Source organism: Patella vulgata, chromosome 1 (assembly GCF_932274485.2).
Source record: "Patella vulgata chromosome 1, xgPatVulg1.2, whole genome shotgun sequence".
NCBI classification, from domain to species: domain Eukaryota; kingdom Metazoa; phylum Mollusca; class Gastropoda; family Patellidae; genus Patella; species Patella vulgata.
This window is the reverse complement of record NC_065879.2, coordinates 4,057,078-4,083,437: the sequence shown is the minus strand read 5'-3', so window position 1 is coordinate 4,083,437 and position 26,360 is coordinate 4,057,078. Positions and strand designations below refer to the sequence as shown.

The following is a 26,360-nucleotide window of genomic DNA, read 5'->3' as shown; positions in this document are numbered from 1 at the left end:
TATCCGTGGATTAAATTCCGTACGGTTTATTTTGATGGTTTTAACGTGATGTATTACGCCTGTTATAATGTAAAAGCTGATGGAACATGTCGAGCGGATCAGATAGAAATCGGTGTGTTAGGTCGTACCAAAGAAATGGGAGAAAAATTAAAAGTACAGTTACCAACCTTGATGACGTCATTGTGCTTAAACGCGTCAGAACTGGTGACCGTTAAACAAGAAGGTGAACAATTATTTTATTTATATCCAGTTATATTGATTTCATGTCGTACACAAATCGTTAGCATGTCAATTCCTTCAGCTTCCAGAAGGATTAAAGATACATTGGTGGAGATTTGATAAACCAACCTCGTGGGTTTTCTCCGGGTCCTCCGGTTTCCTCCCACTGCTAAAGACCCCTACGCACAAGCAAATTATTGAAATAAAATTAAACCATATGTTAGTCCCGAAATGACCTAGTTTGTGTCGAGTGGATGTTAAACCCCATTTCTCTCTCTCTAGATTTGATAAAGAGCTGGCAGTTCTCACTATAATAGTTAAAAACTAGATAATGTAAAGGCAATTTGCTGAAAATTTCATTCAAATTGATCCACTATGAAGCGAGAACTAAGGGATTGAAATTTTGGCCTAGCCTCAATCATCATAACTAGAGTCAGTACGATAAACAGCATAGTCTCGATTATTCATTTAATCGTTAAATCGTGAAGGAAGGTTATGCTTTATACGCAAAGAAAACAATTCATGTATATCATTACCATGATTTGGTTACAATATGTCAACTTTTGGCATTAAGAGTTGTAACAATAAAACCTTTAATAAAGCACAGGATGAGCAGGGTCCCTGTTCCGGCATAACTAAACGCAGTCTCAGTTATGATATGGGGTTCTGCCCCCATAAAATTTTGATAGTTTAAACTTGATTTCCTTGCATCTGTGGCCATTTCTAAAGGAAATTTACTCTTTTAAATGTATAGACTCTCTTCACCATCTCTCCTGTAAGACTCCACATGAGTGTAAGGGGAGAGTACTGATGCCCTTGGACACCCCTCCCTCTGGACACGTGCTTGCACTCCTCAGAGTTCTTCTACTGTCTGGTTAGAGATTGGGTTTACTCATCTTATATGTGGGTCTCAGACCAATAGAGTTATACATAAAGGTTATTGAGTTGTTATTGCTTCGTATAAAGTCAGACTTTGATAGCTGTTTGATGTAGGAGAGATGGATGGGCGAAAGGTTAACATTTGCGCACTGTATCATCAGGTCTGTCATTGAGTCAACTGGCATGGTTTCGATTTTTCGGTTGTACGTAACAAGGAGTAGGGTCACCTGTTCAACCTCGTGGGTTTTCTCTGGGTCCTCCGGTTTCCTCCCACAGCTAAAGACCCCTACACACAAGCGAATTATTGAAATAAAATTGAACCATATGTTAGTCCCGAAATGACCTAGTGTGTGCCGAGTGGATGTTAAACCCCATTTCTTTCTCTCTCTCCCTTATGTATGGCTGAGATCCCAGTTTAGATGTCCTCCTACCACTAGTGGATGTTAATCTGTGTGTGTGTGTGTGTGTGTGTGTGTCTCTCTCTCTCTCTCTCTCTAACAGAATAATCTTTTAACATTAAATTGACAAAATGATCATTGTTTATATTTATCTGTGTCTATTTTCAGCTGATTGTGTGGATTACATCACTGGATTTGGTCATTCAACTTTAATGTCTAAACAATCAGCAGAAGGTAAAATACTTTTATTACTTTCATCCATCAAAATATTTAGAGAAGCAACCCCTATAACCATATTACATCGTCCTCCTGAACCCCTTATGTATAGGGGGGAGGGGGGTCGATGGCCGAATGGTTAGAATGTGCGCACTGTATCATAAGGCCTGTCATTGAGTCAGCTGGCGTGGTTTCGAATCGCCGGTTGTATGTGACAAGGAGTAGGGTCGCCTGTTCAACCTCGTGGGTTTTCTCTGGGTCCTCCGGTTTCCTCCCACCACTAAAGACCCCTACGCACAAGCGAATTATTGAAATAAAATTAAACCATATGTTAGTCTCGAAATGACCTAGGCTGTGTCGAGTCGAGGTTAAACCCCATTTCTTTCTCTCTCTCCCTTATGTATGGCTGAGATCCCAGTTTAGATGTCCTCCTACCACTAGTCTCCAGCTATATCATACCTACTTTACTTCCACTGCTTATTTCATCGATCAAAAGTTATTCAGATATTTTCCTCTTGATAATACTAACAGAGAGGGAAACCAGATATACAGAGCACTTTTATCAATTCCAACATTGTAAGGGATCGATACAATATACCTGATTACACAGCATGTCGGAATACTCAATTGCCTCAATACTGGAAGTATTATTGTATCTCTGTCCACGCCCTTAAACCACTCGTGCATCATTCTGTTGATGTCTTCAAACTTAGTGTTCGAGTAAAATCGTTTCTTACGACTGTTAAAGTTATCAGTAAACTTCTGTTTGAATTCATTTTTTCGCTTTAAAATGTCGGATACTGTAGTACGGCTAATTGAATACTTAACGGCTAATTTCTTCTGTGTAGGTCGTGGAACTTTCTTAAAAATCTGCTATAACGTCAAATCCGTACGGGCACGTTTTGCAGGACGATCACATATTATGAATTGACTTGCGAAACTCAAATCGTGTGACGGGACTGCTATTTAATGTCGTAATTCAGAATATTCAGAATCCGGACTACTCAAGATGTTTTTCGTTGAAGTAACAAATTGTACAGGACCGCTGATTGATGTCGTAATTCGGAATATTCAGAATCCGGACTACTCAAAACTTTTTTGGTTGAAGTAATAAGGAAATAAATCGGTACATGAAGATGATGTCTGATTTCACAGAATGCAGTAGTGCTTGCTTCTCAACCTGTTATACCAACGGCACACCTTGAAACACATGAAAAGATAGCGGCACACCTGGCAAGATATATATGAAAAATATTTGAATTTTGCAAAACATGACAAGTCATAGACGGCTTACAACTGTAGACATAAAATGAATCAAACTAAATAAACACCAGTAGACGCTCAATTGGGATCACATAGTTTTTCACATTTTCTGAGTGTGCCATTCAAAATTTTGCGGCACACTTAGGAAGATCTTGTAGCTGTTAAAAGAATGTGTTTTTGGGGATGAATACAGACTGACTTTTGTTTTGTAGATTACCCAGAGGTTAGTTCATGTAAATTAAAAGATGTTCAAACTCCGAAACCAATTGACCCAAATCAGGTAAAAATATAATTAAAATATTATATAGTATTATAAAACAAGAAATTATGGTCTCATTTGAAATGGATATTGAAGTAAATGTGGTATACTATACTATGAATCTGATTAAAATACATATCTATATTTCATTTTTCGATGGCCTCCATTACATGAAGATCTGACCAGTTGTTATGGGAGGTCATGTCAGGGGTCATACGAGCGGTTTTAACCCTATAAAGTCATGCATTTGATTAACCAAAATGTGTAAAAAAAAAAATGCGACTATTTATATACCACATTTACGGCATTAATTTCTTGTTTTACAATATTTAGATTATGTATGACACCTTCGTTAGTATTCAGTATGCATATAATAATAATAATAATATCAGTATTTGTATAGCGCATAAACACTGCTTCCACAGTTTCTAATGCGCTTTGAGTTCACTAGATTTGTTCTCGATGTCAATATCACAAAGACTTTCAAAAAGCAAAGTTTTCAGTTTGTTCTTAAAAACAGAATGATATGACTCTAGACGTATGTGTAATGGGAGCTGATTCCAAAGAAATGGCGCTGAGTGTGAAAATGCACGTTTTCCAGTCTTAAGTGTTAAACAAGGGATCTTTAATAAGTGTTTATCAGATGAACGTAAATTTCGGCTTGTAGTATAGGGTACTATCTTGGATGTAGGTAGGTGATTGTGAATTTAGAGCTGTTTGTTAAATTTACACATCACAGTATGTCCATTATGTTATAACTGTTGTCACCCTTGTCTGTTCTTAATAAGGGGGGGTTCGATGGCTGGTTGCGCGTGCGTTGTATCATAAGATCTGTCATCGAATAAACTGTCATGGTTTCGATTCCGAGGTTGTATGTGACAAGGAGTAGGGTTGCCTTCCAACCTCGTGGGTTTTCTCCGGGTCCTCCAGTTTCATCCCACTACTAAAGACCTGTACACGCAAGCAATTAATTGAAATAAGATTGAACCATATGTTAGTCCCGAAATGACATTAAACCCCATTTCTCTCTTTATATATGAATATGAATCAGAGAAATTCAGTGCCACAAATTAGATGTTGACATAAAAAAGGTATGAAGTAACACCCAATAATTTTGATTTGCAAGACAGAATCAACAAACAACTAAATGATTAATACAATATATTTAAATCAATTTACATTGTTGAACATTGGGTAACTATCTGACATTGGACTACCTAAATTTGTGACTATGGCAGGCTCCTTGCCAGGGAGTGCTTTTTACTAGGTAAGATTTTCAAAGAAGTGAATAACTTTTTCATCGTTATCATCACAGCTTCCACATTTATATTCCATTAGAATTTCCGGCCAGGGTTTTCCTCTACTGATATTGATGGCTACAAATATGCAATGTATCGCACAGGTGTTGTTAGAATCGGCCTGTACCTTAAAACGGTTCCAGTCAACTATATCTCGTAGATAGGTAGGGCATCCGCCATTGGAGTCGAAATACAAAGGCTTTTTACCATTTACGAAGATATAGAGTAGAGTGGCATGGGACATTGGCCTTTTTTCATCATGGACAATGTATATAGTTGGCTCTTCTACATTGAGTACCGATACGATGTCGTTCATATTTATCTGTCCTCTGTATTCTGGACAACTCTTCATTGTCGATTCAATTTTTTCAAGTTTTAATCCATTAGTTTTATATTCAGATCTTCAGATCTCGATGTCAGGACATTCTTCAGAGGGTTCAGGGCAACTCTCTTCTGTGATACTATCCTCATCAGAACTGTTAGCAATGTTGTCACCATCAGCGTTATTTTTGGCTTCATTTAAATTCACGGCTATGTTTGGTAGACTATCGAGAATTTTTGCGTCATTAAGAGGGGTATTATTTGAGTTATTTGCTAATAACTCGGCTGCACTGTCTTCTTGGGTTATTTTCTCTGCTTCGGTTGCTTCATTTGTTAGTTTCATTGGAGGATGTAATCGAAATATCGATATTATGTTGTTTATTAATGTCCATGAATAGGCAACCACAATTTTGCCCCAATTCATCGAAATTCCCTCAATGGACATTCTGAAATAGCAAGAAAGAAATATTAAGAACATTGTTTTTTTAGAAATTAAATGGGTTTAAAGTCCTACTCTGACTAGGCTAGGGGGTCACGGTGGCTAAGTGGGTAAGACGCTGGCTCGCTAGCTGGAGGTGGTGTGTTCGATCCCTGCATTGGCCGAAAAAGATCATCCAGGTTTTCCAGAGTGGTTCCCCCTTGTCAGTGATGCAGGACGGAGGGCCTGACAAGGACAGCTGTCTAGTCTTTGGATGGGACAAAAAACTGAGGCCCCGTGTACACAATGGCATGCACGTAAAAGATCCCTTGACAGTTGGAATTCGATATAAGAGTAGTCAGTAGTGCCGCTGTCTGGGCAAAATTTCCCTCATAGCACACTGTATGGCGTATGCCCTTCTTCATTAGCCCAGTCGAAGCAGAACAGTAGGACGTTAAACCCTATTTCACTTCATTTCATTTCACTGATTAGGCTAATGAAGACAGTCATCCACAATGAGTGGAATGTTACCTGGACATTGGCACTACGACCTATACTTATTTATAATTCCAATTGCATACCAATGTGTACAGGGTATCTCCGTTTTCCATTCCATTCAAACGACAAAGCACTGTCTCTTACCTCTGTCCTGCGCTATGGACAAGGCTGAACCAACCTGGGAAATCCTGATGAACTTGACACTAGTAGAATGTTAATTGAGGTCATTTTATGCAGGTAAAAATCAAAATTAAAGGTAATAAATATATATTTAATCAGAGGCCTTATTCGCAAAAACTGAACACAAACATATTTTAAAAATTCAGAACTTTCATTGGCAAAGAGCTTAAATTTGTACTAGGATTTATCTGTCAGCCAATGAAATCAGTGCATCCTAAAAATATTTCGCCTGTCCAACCTCATGGGTTTTCTCCGGGTCCTCCAAAGACCCTTACATGCAAGCGAATTATTGAAATAAAATTGAACCATATGTTAGTCCCAAAATGACCTAGTGGATGCTAAACCCCATTTCTCTCTCTCTCTTCCAAAGAATATCTTAGTTTAATTTGTTATGAAATAGGCCCCAAGTCAATAACTAAAATTTAGCTAAAGCATTTGTTCATGTAATTTGAGTCAATATCAGTTGTTATCATTTGGATGGAGTAGCCTAAATATCTAAACCAGATTTGTCCAAAATCTGTCTAGATTTGACTAGAAATTAAAATTTAGACTGATAACTATTGCAAAAAGTGTAGAAACTTGGTCGGATTTGTCGACAAAATTATTTTAGAATTAGCACGATGTCTGTACTGTTGATAAAACATGGCTGCCATTTTTTTTCTTATCAATTGTGTTTCGTGTGTAGTGCATGTTGAGTGATTTAGTATAACCACTAATTTGATACAGACGTTATGACGTAATGTTGAAAGAGACTATAGTGAGTCTGCACGTGTGGTGGTCAGTTAGGGACAGTAGAGTTCTGGGTCTCATGAGAGTAGGTCGTCTGTCATTATGCTACGTTGATATGCTTACCTATGGTTTTGTATATTTAGTTATTTCCTTTAATACAAGTAGTATAAATACTTGAAACTCTGAAATCCTGATCCTGACTTGAAATAGAACAGACCTATAGTCTCCAACCTCGCCCAAGCTGACGCGCATGCGTTGATGTCATAGTAAGTGGTGATCATGGTTGACTTCATTTGTCACCTGATACGTCAGAAGGTCAAATTTGGGTTTCTTCTTTTTTCCCAGATTACTACGAGAATGATTTAACATTTTGTATTTGTGAATAGGTTGGATATAAGTGACTAGAGTAATATGACTAAAGCAAGTCGGTTAATTGGTTAGTATAATATCGTATAATAGTACTTCTGCTCTTATTGCACACCCACTTAATATATATAGGTCGACAAGCATATACGGAAATAATATCATAGTATATTGACTGAACTATATGTCAGGTTACATCATATCGTCGGTGTGTATAATCTATCATGTTGTATAGCGTGTTGATACTTTGACAGAAAGTTCTTCTGCTGAATGGATTCAATAATGTACAGGTCCTACAAAATGGAAGTTCCATCCAAAGACACATCTCTGTCATTTTATTTAAGATACATTATAAGCGATTAGATAAAGAGTTGGCAGTTTCCACTATAATAGTTAAAAACTACATAATGTAAAGGGAATTTGCTGAAAATTTCAGTCAAATTGATCCACTCTGAATCGAAATTTAAACGAGTGAATTTTTGGCCTAGCCTTAATCATCATTAAACATAGGCTCTATTATCTATTTCATGATTAAATCATGAATGAAAGTTGAGCAGCAAATCTTTCTTTTCTGGAAAGTATGCGCAATAAGACTATCGGTGTAGACTGGAATAACCAGACACTAGAGATTGCCATTTGATTGAGACTTCAGGCGTATATTGTTGAACATTACTGATTAGAAATTAGATTAAAAACGAAAACGATTGAATGTTAATCAATTTATATACATTCATATTACATTATTTTATGCATTGCGACCCATTTGTGTCAATTTCTAGGTCACAAATCTTATCGATTTAGCTCCTTTAAAGGACATTTAGTGAAAGTGATATATAAAAACAGACAGCTTTATGGATAACCTTCACTAGTTTTACTACACGCTATTTTTTCAAATGAAAGTATTTGCACTTAATATACATGGGTCTACACGGTCAAGGATGTAATAGGTGATAGATACTTGTGTTATCACGTGTGACTGTTCTGTATACATACTAGGTTATTTAAAAGTCAATAGATTACATCATATCGAAAGTGTGTTGCGAACTCTTATAAGAGTAAAATTATTATCTGATTTTCTTGGAATTGAAATTAAATGGGTTTTAACATTTTCTACACTAAGTTTGACTTAAAGGACAATATTGGTGTCAGTCATTATTACATATTGAACAGAACTAGTTAAACATGTTCCAAATATAATTTTAATACATAGATCATTGCTATGATAGATGCGTAATGAAGATTTCAATAATTGCTACGATAGATGTGTTATGAAGGTTTCAACAAAAGGAAGTGACGAAAGCAAAAGGAAAACACAAGTTATCCCTCTATATAACTGACTGAAGTGACGAGCGATAACAGATACACGGGGGAATTTCTGCTCACTAATAATTCCTTAGAAGACCAAAAGTTGTTATATGAGACTGTAAAAGGATATCTGACAATTCAAAAAAGTAATTGACTGTTACTATAAAAGGGAAAACGAGAAAATAGAATAGTCTGTACATTCACTTGTTTTTATTCAAGTCAACTGGCGTGGTTTCGAATCCCCGGTTGTACGCGACATGGAGTAGGGTCGCCTGTCCAACCTCGTGGGTTTTCTCTGGGTGCTCCGGTTTCCTCCCACTGCTAAAAAAGCCCTACGCGCAAGCGAATTATTGAAATAAAATTAAAACCATATGTTAGTCCCGAAATGACCTGGTTTGTGTCGAGTGGAGGTTCGTTAAGCCCCATCTCTCTCTCTCTCTCTCTCTCTCTCTCTCTCTCTCTCTCTCTCTCTTTTTGACTGGTCTCTAAACATGGTGAATAAACATGGTGCATAGAATAAAAAGCATCAAAAGATTTTACCCAGGTGACACTTGTTTGTTTATTTAGTCTGTGGAGGATGCGAATTTTGCGAAATAAAATTGAACCATATGTTAGTCCCGAAATGACATAATTGGTCAAGTTGACATTAATCTCTCTCTCTCTCTCTCTCTCTCTCCATTCATATTCTGATGTCCTTGAGTGTTAAATTATTCATTTATCTATTTAATGAAAAGAATAAATTTTCAGTATTATTAAGTAGGCTAACACTGGAAAAATTTACAAGATGAAAAAATGTTATCTACCATACAATTATAGAATTATATCTAGCTTATATAGAAATATTTTCATGTATATAACACTGTCTAAATATTTGTAATATATATATTGTATTGGTTAAATATATTTGCTTTATAATATGTGACCCACCGCATGTTATTGAGTTGGAATGCGGCAAAATTAATTTTGCACAAGAGACAAAATAAGCGAAAATATTGATTTTGATCGAAATTGAGATTTTCACAAAAACGAGTGAATAAAAATACTATCTATCGACTCAAAAGATCAAAATAGCAATAAAACATTTTAAAATGCCTTTATTTGGACGTTTTGTAAGAGTACCGTATTCTTAAATCTGTCATTTTCTGAATATTCTCAGCGGAATTAGATATTTTTCTCTGCTCGCAGCGGGGCGACCTGTCAATCCTCTTGCAAAATGCTTGGCATCGTTGTAAAGCGGAGAATCTCTAGTTTATAAATATGACCAAAGTATTGCCGATGAATTCATTTTGAAGAAATACAAAAGGGATTTAAAACTCCTAAAAATGTAAACATACTCCGCTTGTTGCTATGCTTCCAACACGACTCCTTTGCTGATTGGCCCAGACGACGCCTGCAAAGCATTGTGGTTCCGTGGCCGCATCGAGGCTCAAGCAGACAATAGATATTAGATTTGGGCAATGTTATGGTGTATCTACATGCGATTCCCTCTGAGAAGTGGCAGAAAACAACTGTTGTTGTTGCTTATTAAAGATTTAACGTTCAATACAATGAATATGATATTATGGACAGGTTGATTTAATTAACTTATTTACGCTTGAAAACTGTTAAAAACACAAAAAAAAAAGCTCCTCGGATACCAACAAATTAATTCTGATCGTATATAGATAGCCATTGAGTGTTAATCAAAACATTGTAAATCAATCAACAAGCCGTTCGTATAATACTAATCTGTAATCACTTCTCACGGATTAATGATTAGTTGATTGATAATTAACAATGATAAGGCCACCGACAATTCATTATTTACTCCGAATAACTAATCAAAGTGGCGATGATTTAATGTCTCGTTTGGTCTGTTAGAAAATAATTTATAGTCCTTAAATGGAAATAAACAAAATAGCCAATAATTTTCTTTCCGAAGAGAATTTTATTGATAGGTGAATTCCGTTTACTATCGCTTCATACGGCATGTAAAGTTAAGAATGCATATTGGATATTATTATTGTTTAAAATTCTATTATCACCATGGGTCGGGAAAATGAGAATGACCAATGAGTCGAAACGCGACGATTATCGAGTGGGGAAAATGAGAATGACCAATGAGTCGAAACGCGACGATTATCGAGTGGGAAAAATAATCTGCCATTGTTTAATTACAGCGCTTCCAAAATGAACGTAAGCATTTCATGCCAATGAAATTGAGATTTCTATTCTATTATGAACTCATATTTTGATACCGTTACGGTACCTTAGACTTAAAATAACAATAGACTTATTGTACACGCAAAATCTTAATTCAGGCATGCTGCTGTGGCGGCTTCTTTGATGATTAAGATAGGCTACTAAACTTGATTACCCAATCAACAACTTTAATTTTCTGACCACTGGCACCAAGGTGCTAAATAATTGATGAGATTAACTGAACTGAAGTTAATCTCACCAAAGTCATAATATACATACTTAGACTACTAATGTATACACTATTATTCTTTAAGTGGCATTTAGTAACTGGGCAGATAAATAAACTATAAACATACGTATGAAAAACAACAACTGATTTATTTAGGTGACGTTTCGAAGAGTATTCTCTCAACGTTTTCAAGCTAATATCCCAGCTGATGCAGAAAATAGGAAATTAAGCCTTATTTTCTTTATTTTATCAACAGTTATTAGGGGTGTGGCATCGTATATCATCAGTAGACTATGTTATAATGTAGATTATTGTATATCAACAATTATTAGGGGTGAGGTATGGTATATCATCTATAGACCATGTTATAATGTAGATTATGTTATAATGTAGACTATGTTATAATGTAAATTATTTTCTATCAACAGTTATTAGGGGTGTGGTATGGTATATCATCAGTTGACTTTGGTACTAATCATAATACTAAAACTACTGATGGTTTTGTAATGAGAATAGCCAAGTTAACATCGGCATCTTATAGAATACAACGTCAACAAGACAAGTAAGAATATATACACCTATCTATATATAATAATATTGCTGGAACAAATGTAGAAATGAAATTAATTTTCTTTTGGTAGGTCGCAGTAGAAGATAAGTTTAAGATTGCTAGATATCTTTTATTTAGGGGGTTGGATGGCCGAATGGTTAGCTCGTGCGTGCTGCATCAGAAGGTCTGTCATTGAGTCAACTGGCATGGTTTCGATTCCCTGGTAGTACGTGACAAGGAGTAGGGTCGCCTGTCAAACCTTGTGGATTTTATTGAAATAAAATTGAATCATATGTTAGTCCCGAAATGACCTAGTTTGTGTCTAGTGGACGTTAAACTCTCTCTCTCTCTCTCTCTCTCTCTCTCTCTCTTATTTGTTATTATCAACTAAATTTTGAATATAAAATATACAATGTAGGCTATATGGTACAGTTTACATAAATCACTTTATCTCATTATTTATCTCATGCCCAGATATTTATATTTGTTTTGTATATATATCTGATTATCAAATCAACATTAATCCAAGCCTGGAAATAAGGCACCTGTCACAGACAATATCAGGCATTGATTCAGGCTTTGTCAGGCACAAAACCTCTGGTGCCTGTCATTTTCATTTGTTTTTTTATTGATATTATTAATACATGTCCGGCACTAAGTTGAAAATGTCATCAGGAACTATTTCATTAGTGCCTGACATTTCGTCAGGTACATCTAAAACCGTTATTTCTAGGGCTGATTAAATATTAAATATTAACATTATTTATAAAGGAATGGAAGCTGTCATGTTATAAGTGATGTATTTGCTAAACCTGTATGTGAAAAGGATATATCTGGTGATTTCCTGTCAACTAGTGGTTCAAGTATGATGACTCAATGGAGTAAGTCAATTATATAATACGATAGATCAATCAATCTTACTAGGGAGACTTGAAACTCGATATGGTATATCCGGAGATGCACTGAAGTGGTTTGAGTCCTATCTGAGTGGAAGACAGCAGAGTATTGTTATTGACGCATGTCAATCAATGCCTAAAGTTCTTGACTTTGGTTGTACGTGGCAAGGAGTAGGGTCGCCTGTCCAACCTCGTGGGTTTTCTCCGGGTCCTCCGGTTTCCTCCCACTGCTAAAGACCCCTACGCGCAAGCGAAATATTGAAATAAAATTAAACCATATGTTAGTCCCGAAATGACCTAGTTTGTGTCGAGTGGATGTTAAACCCCATTTCTCTCTCTCTCTCTTGACTTTGGTGTTCCCCAGGGATCCGTATTGGGACCTATTTTGTTCACAGCATACACTGCACCAATTGGAGATATCATCCGTGAGATGGGTCTTAATTACCACCTCTATGCGGATGATACCCAGTTATATGTTGAACTTGATCCTTCACCAGATACCACTACATCAGAACTGGAAGCATGCATTGAACGAATTAGAATGTGGATGCACTGTAATTTTCTGAAATTGAACGATGACAAGACAGAAAATATAATAATCGAGAATAAAAAGAACATTGACATCAACCATGTGACTATTGGAAGCACAGCAATAACCCCATCCAACTGTGTCAGAAATCTTGGTGTGTTCTTTGACTCGTCCTTAGATATGAAAACCCATGTATCAAGACTGTGCAAAAAGGCGAACTTTCACCTGTATAACATTGGCAAAATTCGATCCTATATTGACCTTGATGCCACTAAAATGTTAATAAACACTTTTGTTATGTCATCTTTAGATTATTGTAATTCATTATTGTATTCTCTTCCTAAAACTCTTGTAAGTCAGCTACAAAAAATCCAGAATAAAGCAGCTCGAATTGTATCTCTCACCAAACCATCTGATCATATTACACCTGTTCTAAAACAGTTACATTGGCTACCGGTTAATCAACACATCATTTTCAAAATTAACACAATTTGATTAAACAATATGTACCTTCTCGTTCCTTACGTTCATCTCATAAAAACCAACTTGTATGCCCAGTACAGAAGTCAAAATTTGGTGAGAGAGCTTTTGCGTACGCAGCACCAATAGAGTGGAACAAATTGCCTCTGGAAGTCCAAAATAGTCCAAACTTAGCTATATTTAAAAGACGTTTAAAAACCCTGTTTTTTACCCAAACTTTTAAACAATAATTTAAATGCTTCACTTTCCATTTGTATATTGTAACTATTCCTTTGTATTCTTTTGTTTATTTGTATATACATGTATGCTTGTTTTGTTTTTTATAATCATATCTACATTGTAAAGCGCCACAGAGCAGTCAGACTGACTGAATGTTCAGCGCTATAGAAAACGATTATTATTATTATTATTATTATTATAATGTCACTTCTGTCTATCTAAAAAATAATGGAGCAGATTTCTGTTTGTTTGTAGAGTTGATTTCTGTCTTTCTGTTCTTGTTGACCCATTTGCTGTGGATATGGGGGAAGGGGGGATGGATTGCTGAATAATAAGTGTGTACGCGCTGTATCATAAGGTCTGTCATTGAGTCAACTGGCATGGTTTGATTCCCTGGTTGTACTTGACAAGGAGTAGGGTCGCCTGTCCAACCTCGTGGGTTTTCTCTGGGTCCTTTGGTTTCCTCCAACTGCTTAAGACCCCTATGCGCAAGCAAATATTGAAATAAAGTCCCGAAATGTTCTAGTTTGTGTTGAGTGGACATCAAACCCCATTTCTTTCTCTTTCTTTTGCTGTGGATACCTTTTTTTTTTTACCAAACTGAATTAAAGTAAAAACTTTTTGAAATGATTTATCAATTCTTCCAAATAATGAAATATCTGTTGATGTCTCAGGCTTGCTATGGAATACTATCCACTCATGTTGGGACAGAATATAGAAACCAATTCTATGTTCCGTTGGTTGGTCCGGCGTCCACAATTGCTTGTGGACACTCTAGAAGCTAAAGTTAATACCCGATTCACTTTAAATTTATACACAATGTTTAAGGTCATGAGACGACCAAGCCTATTGATTTACAACAATTTCCAATAATGACTGCCAGAGTTATGGCCCTTTATCACTTTGAAAAATGTTGTTGATGCTCTAGAGGCTAAAGTTAATATAAATTCTTGAATGTCATGAGAAAAACTGACGAAAAATATGCGACAACCATGTTGACTGGTCAGACGACTTAGCTTCTATGGGCATTTCGTTGCCTGACAACCTATCTTTGGTTTTATTGTATGGGGTACCACATATATCAAAATATAATCAGTATGATAATTTGTGGTGTGTTCATACCATAAATTTTTGATATTGCCAATTCTATTTGATGTTTGTAGCACAGAAGTTCCAGTTAGTCAAACTGGTCGCAGACACTTCTATATCCAGTTCCATTGTTAAACAATCTGGTTAAAATACAAATCTATATTTCATTTTGTTTTTTATACTTTCGATGGCCTACACTACATGAATATCTGTCCGGTTGTAGTGGAAGTTCGTGTCAGGGGTCATACATAATCCATAATGCAGAACGTGGGTAATATAACAACTGTTCAAGTTCCTAGTGTAGTAAAGACAAATAAAACTAAAAAACAAAATGAAATAGGATCTGTGTATTAATCAGATTGAAGATTAAATATCAAACTGACATTTGACTCCAATTTTGTACATAAATTATTGTTTCAGCGTTGCTTTGGTTAGCTTTAATCTGTATTATATAAATGGATATTTTCTGAAATATTGTGTATTTTTTTCTTCCCCCCAGCTATGTTAAAAATTCTACATTACACTGAGAATGAGTTAATATTATACTGGTGTACGAGAGAGAATGAGGGAGGATCATGTGAGATCGAAGGTGTACGTGTTGATTTGTTGAGTAGATCACCAACCTATAAACCCTCTAGTAACATCAATATTGAAGAAAAACTCAACATGGTTTGTTTAGAAAGTAAAAATCTGATAGATGTTGAATCTTCACGTAAGTGTTTATTTTCCTCTGTATTCAAAATCAGAAACTTTATAAAACGAGTAAGAGTATTTTTATAAACATCATGACAAATAGGAATATATGTAAAAACTTAGCCATGTTTACTCACAATGTCTTCTTGTATCGTAAAAATTTATAAATCAAATGAATTATGTATAATACGGTGATTCTGCTATTTATTTTTATAACCTATATCTTGTTGTTTTGTTATAGGTTTATGTTTTATAATGTTGTTTTATTCATTGATTGTTTATATGTTTCGTATACATACATAATTAAATGATATAGAGATGGACATTGCAGTTAGGCCTCGCTACCCGCTCGCCAGGTTACTGTAGTCTCTAATATCCAGATATTACGGGAGCATATATTGTGATGTACAGTATTATAAAAGGGACCAGTTATTATACATTTAGCATGCGATATGGACACTACATGTTTATCATTATGTTGTTCACTCTACACATTGCACGGTTAATTATTTGATATTGTATACTTTACCAAATGTATTTAGATGTACTATGGGCCGAAGGCCTAGATTACTGAAATAAAGATAATAATAATAATAATAATAATATTTCAAGAAGCAATAGAGAGCTACCACATGATAATAAAATTTCAGGTTTATTTTTCATTTAAAGCTGCTGATATACATTGGCATTTTTTTTGTCCTATACTCAACATTCATGGCGTAATCCAAGCTAAATCTGCCTATTACAGTTCTTTTTTTAGGCCTGAATTATTATCTTAATTATTAATTAGACATTAATTAACTTATCCAGGCCATAATCAACTCTTGATGCCATCGCTAGCTTGCGATATTTAGCGGATTGGAATACATATTTTAAAAAACAATTAAATTGATAAATGGAAAATCGAAATTTTGTTTTATATCTTACCAACTTTAGTAATTTATCATATTCCTTTTGATTTATTCTTAAAGTCTCTGATCATTACTTAAAGGCTCAATACCACTCTTGTTGTAACTGAATAATATGTCCCGATCTTTATTCTGGTCAACAAATTGTACTATTTTACAATATTCAAATTAATTGATGATACAAATTTCATCTTAACACACTTAATTTAAAAAATTGGAAAAATTCAACTAAATGATTGAAAAGCCTGACGTTAAACTTTTCAAATGTGACTTGGATTTAAAAATATTTTTGAACTCTCTGGACAAATAAAATATGATTTAATGGATAATTTACACAACAGGTAGGACACTAACACATCTAGTACTTAGAATAAGGCTATTTTTTTTTTCTGGAGCTGTCAAGCCAGCAAGAGTGTTATTCTCCCTTTAAGGGATTTGAATCCCTTCCAATCTACGATATTGGTGAAGATGAATCTTTAAAACAAATATCAGTCCAAAATATGGTTCAATTCCTTTCAGTATTCCTTTTGATAGGCCTCTTTGAATCGGGGAGGTGGGGGGGGGGGTGGATGGTCGAATGGTTAGCACGTGCGTGCTGTATCATAAGGCCTGTCATTGAGTCAACTGGCATGGTTTCAAATCCCCGGTTGTACGTGACAAGGAGTAGGGTTACCTGTCCAACCTCGTGGGTTTTCTCTGGGTCCTCAGGTTTGCTCCCACTGCTAAAGACCCCTACGTGCAAGCGAATTATTGAAATAAAATTAAACCATATGTTAGTCCCAAAATGACCTAGTTTGTGTCGAGTGGACGTTAAACCCCATTTCTTTCTCTCTCTCTTTGAATCGGATTGAATTCAAACTGGGAGATTATCTACCTTTGATAGTTTGAATTTTTCAAGGGGCATCATGGGAGAATAGAAAAAGAGTTGACAGTTCTCGCTATAATAGTTAAAAAATAGATAACGTTAATAGAAAATGCTGAATACTTCAGTCAAAATGGTCCAATCTGAACCAAAATATTAGCTTTTGAATTTTAGGCTAGCCTCGATCATCATTACTAATTTAAATTAGATCAGTTGAAAAATAAATGTTTTTGTTTTTTATGTGTTTTAGTTCATTCTGCATGCCATCCAGAAACCTTACCTCCACCACCATCTCCACCACCTGTAATGCCCGTCTCTTCCTGTGCAGTAGATGTTCTACCTAAAACCAATGTTGACATAGAAAGGGTAGGTTTATATAGATGGCACAGGATGAATGCCGTGAGTTCTAACCAGGGTTCTTAATCCATTTTGAAACTAACCGGTCAGAATTAGGTCAAATGAGGTCCTGGTAGGAACTGGGTTTTAAAATTTTAAGCTTTCATTCTCTCTAATATAACTTTGATTGAACTACAAGCGGTTAAAGCCGACAAAAACAGGCGATTAAGATCCCTGGTTCTAACATAGCAAGTTGAGAAGAAAGTGTTTCTTTAATGTCCATTTGCTTGCATGAAGTAGGCCTTAAGAGAGGTGCAACTATATTTCTAACAATGGTTGCTAGAATTCATTGGAACCTTTGGCCCAGGACCACAATAATGTATTTTTGCTTCTGAAAGAGATCACATGCAAGATCTTTGTACTGACTCGCTATCCAGGAGGTCCCTGGTTCAATCCCAATCCTGGTGTTGGTCGAGACAGTTCCTTCGGATTTTCAGTCTTGGTTTCCTTCTCAGAACCGAGGGTCTGGCCAGGAACATTTTTTGGTCGTTAGTATCTGTTTAGGCAATATAACTTAAGCTATGGGCAGACGAGCGTATTTTTTCACTTGATCGCGGCGATTGAAATTCGCTTATGATTTCTTCCGGCGGATCACTAGCGGGCAGAAGTAGTGATCGTCTCTAAGCGTACGCCACTCTGCTAGTAACATGTACAAATTGACGAATCGTCTAAAACGTAAGCTTACTGTGGTAGCTGCTATTTATTTGCTTTTAAAACTCTGGAATCGTGACATCAAACAGACAGGGCCTTTCTAACCAATGAATCACCAATTCTTCTTCTTTGGTCAGACTTCACACTTTGGCAGTGGAGGAAGCCATTTTGAGATCATCTGATATCAATGATGTCCCCGATTGGCTTATGAAAATGGTTTGTTCGACAATATATGCTGGAGACGGGAAGAGGAGCAGATGTGCTGGCGAATCAATCGTCGGTGTAAATATTTGGCTGAAAATATCAAACATGCTAGATACAGACGATCTATCGGATGAATGGTTCAGCGAGCAGAATCATTGTCGCCGTGAACGGGCACACAGGCAATTTTTTCGAGCAATTTTAAAAATTGGCACGATCGGGCAAAAAAATATAATCGTGTACCCTAGGTATTAAAAACGAATATAGATATTGGATGTATGTTTTTATTACAGATAGCAGGGTATTGGTATGAAGTAGCAAGTCCACCACCAGAACCATTGTTTCCACTCAGAAATATGGTTCTTTATTATCACCCAGTTGGTACACAACATATTAAAATGATTATCAGTGGTCAAGGGTAAATATCAATTAATATCTGGTTTACCTGCAATACTTGAAGGGGGGGGGGGGGCTGACAGTTAGAGATGTTTCATTATACTGCAACAAGTTTCCAATAAAAAATTTGAAATGCCAAAATACTCAGCAAAACATGCCAACTTTGATTAGAATATACCAAAAATTTACCAAGCTGGATGTTCACATGTTTTATAGAAAAATGGCAATACATGAAACTGCTAAACCAGAATATATTGATCTATTGTATAAAACTATGTCCCTTGGTAGTGCTAGGAGGTCATGTGTTCGATCCCTGCATTGGCCGAGAAAGTTATTCAGGATTTTTACAACACGGTTTCCCATTGTCAGTGGTGCAGGACTAAGGGCCTGACAAGGACATCTGTCAAGTCGTTCGGATGGGATGAAAAACTGAGGTCTCCTTTATACATTGGCATGCACATGAAAGATCCCTTGGCAGTTGGAATTTGATATAAAAGTAGGCCATAGAGCCGCTGCCCGTCAAAATTTCCCTCTTAGCACACTGTATGGTGTATGCCTGTCTTCATTAGCCCAGTTCGGAGCAGAACAGGTTATTCAAACTAATCTTTTACTGTTTGATGTCAAATGAAACGAATGGAATTTGGTCAGTTTGTTGTTTCCTATGTAATATTTATTAATTTGATAGTTTTACAGTCACTAGATATCTGGAAATGTATATTAAGAATTCAGTTAAGTGGAGACACTACTCAACAATATGAATTTTAAAATAACTCATTTCTAATAGTGCCATCACTGGGTGGTGGTGGCTGGTTGGCTGAAGGATTTAAAACGTGCGCATTAGATCATAAGGTTTTTTCATTGAGTCAAATGGCATTGTTTTGACTCTCCACTTGTACATAATGTCTGACATTGAGTCAAATGGCATGGTTTTGACTCCCCACTTGTACATTATATCATAATGTCTGACATTGAGTCAAATGGCATGGTTTTGACTCCCCACTTCTACATTAGATCATAATGTCTGACATTGAGTCAAATGGCATGGCTTATACTGAACGAGAAGTACGGTCGCTTGTCCAACCATTGTTGAAATATAATTGAACCCTGTGTTAGTCTCGAAATGACCTAGTTGATATTTTAATACCAATATTTTATTTTAGACCCGATGGCAAATGTAAAGGACCATTATATGGTGATTTTAAAGTCCGATGTACAGATAAACCTGATGGTAGATTTTTAGGAAGATTAAACAAGACAGGATTGTGGACATGGAGTAAGTATGCTGGCAACCTACATTTGTTTTTTTATGAGTAGATCAGTGATATTGTTATAGATGTTTAATGCCACTTTTAAGAATCACTTAGTCAAAATAAATATAACATGGAAAGGACTCTTTAAAACATTAAAGTCTCTCTGCATCATTTTCACTTTCTTGAAAATATACAATTTTTCATGGCTTAATCTGATTCCCTGGTTGTATGTGACAAGGAGTAGGGCCGCCTATCAAACCTTGTGGGTTTTCTCCGGGTCCTCCGGTTCCTAAAGAACCCTACGCGCAAGCAGATTATTGAAATAAAAATGACGATAGAGACCATATGTTTCTCAATAATTTCAAGGGAAGGCGGGAAAGAATCCCTGCTGGAAATCCCCCCCCCCCCTGCAAAAATTCCTGGATCCGCCCCTGGTGTTGACATGTTGACTATAGCCTATAATATATGAATGGAATCAAACCAATGACATTCTCGACAGAATTTAAAATATATTAAATCACAATAGATTTATAAACTTCATCTTGAATAAATTATAAAATGAAAGTTTGTATTTTTAGCTACTATGCAGATAATGTATACAGATTACGACCATGTGGCTATTGCCTATTCTTGTATGAATGAAAGGGAAGATGGCAGCTGTAATCCTGCGTCTGCCAAAGCACATATTCTGAGTCGTCAGACAACCTTAGATGAGACAAGACGTACACGAATGAATGGAATTATTTTATCTGCTTGTTTATCTCCCTTGAATGATCATATCCATGATGGTAAGTAATCCTGATTCAAATAAAGTTATGTTCAATAAATTATAACACATACTTGTTGAAGAATAATTATTGATTTATTTAGGCGATGTTTCGAAGAGTATTCTCTCAAAGTTTTCAAGCAATACTCTTTGAAACGTCACCTAAATAAATGAGTAATTGTTCTTCCACAAGTATGTGTTATAGTTTATTGCTTTATCCAGCCTCTTTTCCAGCGTGGTTTCCCCTTGTCAGTGATGCAGAACGGAGGGCCTGACAAGGACAGCTGTCTTGTCGATCGGGTGGGACGAAAAACCGAGGTCCCGTGTACATATTGGTGTGCACAGAAAAGATCCCTTGGCAGTTGGAATTTGATATAAGAGTAGGCCGTAGCACTGCTGCCCGGGCAAAATTTCCCTCATAGCACACTGTATGGCTTATGCCCGTCTTCATTAGCCCAGTTTAGGAGCAGAATAGTAGGATGTTAAACCCCATTTCATTTCTATCTAGCCTCTAAAAGAAAGTTATGTCCCATTTTGTATTTTATACTTTCCATGGCCTTCGCTTGATATCAATGACCAGTCTGTGTGATAGACTATTGTATATTTAACTTTTGGTCTCTATTGCTCTATCGGCATTTCCCATAATTCAGTGTACCTAAACAGACGATTTCATTAAAGGGGCATTAGATAAAGAGCTGACAGTTCTCGCTGAAATAGTTAAAAAAATCGATAACGTAAAGAGAATATGTTGAAAATTTCATTCAAATTGCTCCACTCTGAACCGAGATATTTGTGATTGAATTTTAGGCCTAGCCTTGATCATCATTACTAAAGTCGGTACGATTATCCATTTTGACATTAAATCATCCATCACAAAATGTATTCAAATCCAGTAAATGTCACAGGCTAGCGATGGCATCAAGAGTTGATTATGGTCTAGATGAGTTAACTAATGTCTAATTAATAATTTAGATAACATTTCAGGCCTAAAGAAAGACCTGCAACAGGCCGATTTAGCTCTTGCATAATGTATGTTTAATATTGTAACCCAGGTATCATTTAATCTGGACACAAATTGGATGATTTTTTTAAAAAGAATTTTTACAAATATTTAAACAAAGACAAAGATTTGATATTAAAGGGACAATAACACTTTTGCTGGCTTGAAAGCTCCAGAAAATAAATAATATCTCTATCTAAGTACTAGATGTTTAAGTGTCCTACCTGTTGTGTAAATTATCCATTACATCCTATTTTACTTGTCCAGAGGGTTCGAAAATATTTTTAAATGGAAGTTTCATTTGAAAAGGTTTACGTTAGACGTTTCAAACCATATGTTGAATTTTTCAAAATTTTTAAATAAGGTGTGTTAGATGAAATTTGTATCATAAATTAATTGAAATATTCTAAAATAGTACAATTTGTTGACCAGAATAAAGATTGGGACATATTATTCAGTTACAACAAGAGTGGTATTGAGCCTTTAAACGAATGTGAAAGAAGTTAGTGCTAGATACACAAGATTAAATGATACCCAGATTACAGTGTAATCTCTTGTAATCAAAGAGAATCTCTTGGATCCTACTGTTGGGAAGACTAATAAGAGAAAATTTGAGCTGTAAGAAATGAAACAGAATACATCCATTGTTTTTATAGATCCTAAATAACATTAAAATACAGATGTGACGTCACCCTTTGTTGTTGGCGTACCATTATTTCAAATAATCAAACGGCAACTTGCCAATCGTACATTATTTATAGTAGTGAAATATTGGACTCAACGTGACATATTTTACTGTAAAAGCACCGTGCGGAGTGTCTGTATTTTAATTCGTTTAATGGTCTCGAGCTAGGGTTAGCCCAGTAATTTTTTGGGAGAATAAAACTGCTTAATTTTGTGTTAAAATGCCTTAGAACCCTCTACCTACAGGACGAGCAAGTAACTCAATATTTGTGATACGTTTGCAAACAACTTAAATCCGTCAGTCTTCATCTGGAAATGGAGCCCGGTGTCTCAAACTGTATTATACGGTGTCTGGATAAAACCAGACCTTTTTTTATAAAAAATAATGTGTAGGTGAAATTTACCGTCCGTTGTCAAGTACAGCACATGGGTCATTCACTGTATAGACCTCTCAAGAAATGGGAATCGATTATCAGGTCACCCAACTAAAAAATTGACCCGAAACCTTAAAAGGGTTACCTTTTCCGGATAAGCAGTTTTGACGTTCACGTCCAAACGACTCAATATTTTGAGCTGAAATTTTGAGACAAGGTCAATACACCATTCCTATATATTTTGGTGCTTAAATTACATACGTACTCGGACTTTAATTTTTGAGACTCTGTTCTAATCGGGATAGTCCCTTTAAGACATTGCGTAATATATTGTAAAAACACTTGGGCCTACGTCCCTCTTGTTGATACAATATATTACTTAAAGATACATTATGGGAGATTCGATAACGAGTTGGTAGTTCTCACTATAATAATTAAAAACTAGATAACGTAAAGGCAATTTGCTGAAAATTTCATTCAAATTGATCCACTATGAACCGAGAACTAAGCGAATAAAATTTCTGGCTTGCCTCGGTCATCATTACTAAAGTCAGTACGTTAAACAGCATAGTCTTGATTATCCATTTAATCGTTTAATCGAGAAGGAAAGTTATGCAGTAAATCGGATCACAATCCACTTAAGATCACAGGCTAGCGATACCATCTAGAGTTGATTATGGTCTGGATAAGTTAATTAATGTTTAATTATTAATTTAGATAACATTTCAGGCCTAAAGAAAGACCTGCAAAAGACAGATTTAGCTCTTGCATAATGTATGTTTAATGTCTCGCTCTCAACCATTAAACAATACTTAATGGAAATTAATAAATGTGAGATTAATAAATGTTTTTACTTCAGGTATCTGTAAATCAAAAGTAGCCGAGGGATTGGAAATGTTGAAACAAAAAGTGAATGCTGCACCAGCCTAAAATATTAATACCTATATATATCTCAGGTAAGACATTTAAATATTTACTAAATGCAATGAAATGAAATGGGGTTTAACGTCCTACTGTTCTGCTCCGAACTTGGCTCATGAAGACGGGCATACACCATACAGTGTGCAGGGGCACTATCACCTACTCTTATATCGAATTCCAAATGCCAAGGGATCTTTTACGTGCATTCCATTGTATACACGGGGCCTCGTTTTTTTGTCTCATCCGAAGGACTAGACAGCTGTCCTTGTCAGGCCCTCCGTCCTGCATCACTGACAAGGGGGAACCACGCCGGAAAATCTGGATGTACTTTCTCGGCCAATGCAGGGATCGAACACCCGACCTCCAGACTAGCAAGCCAGCATCTTACCCTCTTAGCCACGTGATCCCCTAAATATTTACTAAATGGAATGCAAAGGTGGGGGGGGGGAAATCTAGACACTTTAGATCAAATGGTTTGACAGGAGCCCAGTTGGTTTGATAAGACGTTGGCTCACTTAACTGGAGGTTCCATGTTTGATCCCTGTATTGACTGAGAAAGTTTATGGGATATTCTGATGGCCTGGCAAGAGAAATGTATAATTGTTTGGATGGGACAATATACCTAAGATCCAGTGTAAACATTGGCATGTACGTAAAATATCGTTTGACAGTTTGAATTCGATATAAGAGTAGGCTGTAGTGCCACTGTCGGGCAAAATTCTCTCATGCCCATCTTCATTAAAGTAGGAAACCCCATTTCATTTTATTTTCATAAGTTGTGGTGTGCTTTTCGATCTCGAGCCATGCTTGTATCTGACAAAGTGTGGGGTCGCTTGCGTACCTTTGCGGGTTTTCAGTTTCCTCCCACTGCTAAAGAGACCCCATTTGAAAGCCAATTAATGAAATAAAATTGAACCATATATTGGTCCTGAAATGAGAAGAGTTATAAAATTCTTCTAGAAAGATAAACCTTAGGTAATCATGGCAAGTAACAATGAGAGAGAGAGAGAGGGGGGGTAATGTCCCCTGGACACAAACTAGGTCATTTCGGGACCAACACATGGTTCAATTTTATTTCTATAATTCGCTTGTGCATAGGGGTCTTTAGCAGTGGGAGGAAACCAGAGGACCCGAAGAAAACCCACGAGGTTGGACAGGCGACCCTACTCCTTGTCACAGGCGACCCAACTCCTTGTCACGTAGAACCAGGGATTTGAAACCAGGCCAGTTGACTCAAGTAACAATGCTTTAGACCAGAATTTAAAAAACAAAATACTACTGGTAATTTGATCAAATGTTTTAAGACCAATAATTGATAACTGAATAAATAAAATGTTATTTTTCTTTTTTTCTTCTTTAAAGGTATGCTCCATATAATGTGGTGGACAAAATACAGACCAATTTATTATCAAAATGTTTGAAAATGTGCCAAATATTCATGTAAATATTACATCATATCATTATATGTCCGTAGCTTATCTAAATAAAATATAATCTTTCAAGTTAGTTTTGTTTGTTTTTAAATTATTGCAACCTGTGGGGTATTTACTGATTAAAACTAACAAAACGAGAAGATGATGAAGAGGATGGTCAACCACCAAGACGAAATGATGAACGTCCACCATCAAGACGGGAAGGTAGTGAAGGTCCACCACCAAAACGGGAAGGTGATGAAGGTCCACCACAAAGACAGGAAGAACAAGGACGTCGTCGACAATAACTGTGATCGAACATAATGTTTTGAAATTTATATTTACTTTATTGTGATATTATATAAAAAGTAAATAGATTTTGAATACAAACAACGTTTACCTGAGTTTTTGTAGTTATCTACAATATGTTTTAAATGAATGAATAATAGAGAGAGAGAGAAATGGGGTTTAACGTCCACGCGACACAAACTAGGTCATTTCGGGACTAACATATGGTTTTAATTTTATTTCTATAATTCGCTTGCGCGTAGGGGTCTTTAGCAGTGGGAGGAAACCGGAGGACCCGGAGAAAACCCATGAGATTGGACAGGCGACCCTATTCCTTGTCACGTACAACCGGTGATTCGAAACCAATGAATAATAGAAAGGTACGGATGAAGTTTATCGTTTATCGGAATATGATGATATCTCTATCTATTAATAATTGACAAGATGTGAATGCTAAAACAGATTACCGGAGAACAACTTGATAGGCATTTGTTCTCTTTATATTCATTACATATGCAGTATGGCAACGCATGCCCAGCTACTTCGATAACACCGCAATAGACAACTAGATAAGTGGAGTATATCTGGGGGGTTTTAAGGGGCGGTTTTCTTTGAAGGAAGGATCCTATAGATTTGGTGTTCTAGAGGTCAACAATTTGTTGTATACACAGACACCCCCACACACACACACAGAAATGGGGTTTAACGTCCACTCAACACAAACTATGTCATTTCGGGACTAACATATGGTTTAATTTTATTTCAATAATTCTCTTGCGCGTAGGCGACCCTACTCCTTGTCACGTACAACCAGGGATTCGAAACCACGCCAGTTGACTCAATGACAGGCCTTATGATACAGCACACACGTGCTAACCATTAGACCATCCATCCACCCACACACACAGACAAGGGTGACGGCATAATGTGGACGTATAAAAAGGGAAGGGAATATGCTGAAAATTTCAGTCAAATTGCTTCACTCTGAGCGGAAAAAACTTGATTTTTAAATCTTTGTAGCCTTCATTATTATTGTTAG

The 26,360-nt window shown here is 36.2% G+C and overlaps 1 protein-coding gene and 1 long non-coding RNA gene across 2 annotated transcripts; one reads left to right on the top strand and one right to left on the bottom strand.

The window, feature by feature from the left end:
- Positions 1–4,382: 4,382 nt before the first annotated feature.
- Positions 4,383–6,914, bottom strand: LOC130014079 (uncharacterized). Its single transcript, XR_008789047.1, has 2 exons — positions 6,802–6,914; positions 4,383–5,299 (listed from the first exon to the last, which is right to left on the bottom strand). It is a non-coding gene; the product is annotated as an uncharacterized LOC130014079 (long non-coding RNA).
- A 59-nt stretch (positions 6,915–6,973) lies between these two features.
- On the top strand, positions 6,974–25,123 carry LOC126808499 (uncharacterized). Its single transcript, XM_050533260.2, has 10 exons — positions 6,974–7,114; positions 11,185–11,318; positions 12,078–12,187; positions 15,019–15,231; positions 17,233–17,348; positions 18,524–18,648; positions 19,787–19,899; positions 20,455–20,664; positions 23,560–23,656; positions 24,984–25,123. The coding sequence occupies exons 2-9, from the start codon at positions 11,263–11,265 to the stop codon at positions 23,628–23,630; spliced, it is 1,014 nt and encodes a 337-aa protein (XP_050389217.1). The 5' UTR covers positions 6,974–7,114; positions 11,185–11,262; the 3' UTR covers positions 23,631–23,656; positions 24,984–25,123.
- Positions 25,124–26,360: the final 1,237 nt, after the last annotated feature.

Excerpts from the sequence above, each read along its gene's own strand:
- LOC126808499 (XM_050533260.2), top strand. The coding sequence starts at position 11,263 with ATGAGAATAGCCAAGTTAACATCGGCATCTTATAGAATACAACGTCAA. Across the intron at positions 12,188-15,018 it reads AAGTATGATGACTCAATGGA|CTATGTTAAAAATTCTACAT; the intron begins GTAAGTCAATTA and ends TCTTCCCCCCAG. Across the intron at positions 17,349-18,523 it reads CCAATGTTGACATAGAAAGG|ATAGCAGGGTATTGGTATGA; the intron begins GTAGGTTTATAT and ends TTTTTATTACAG.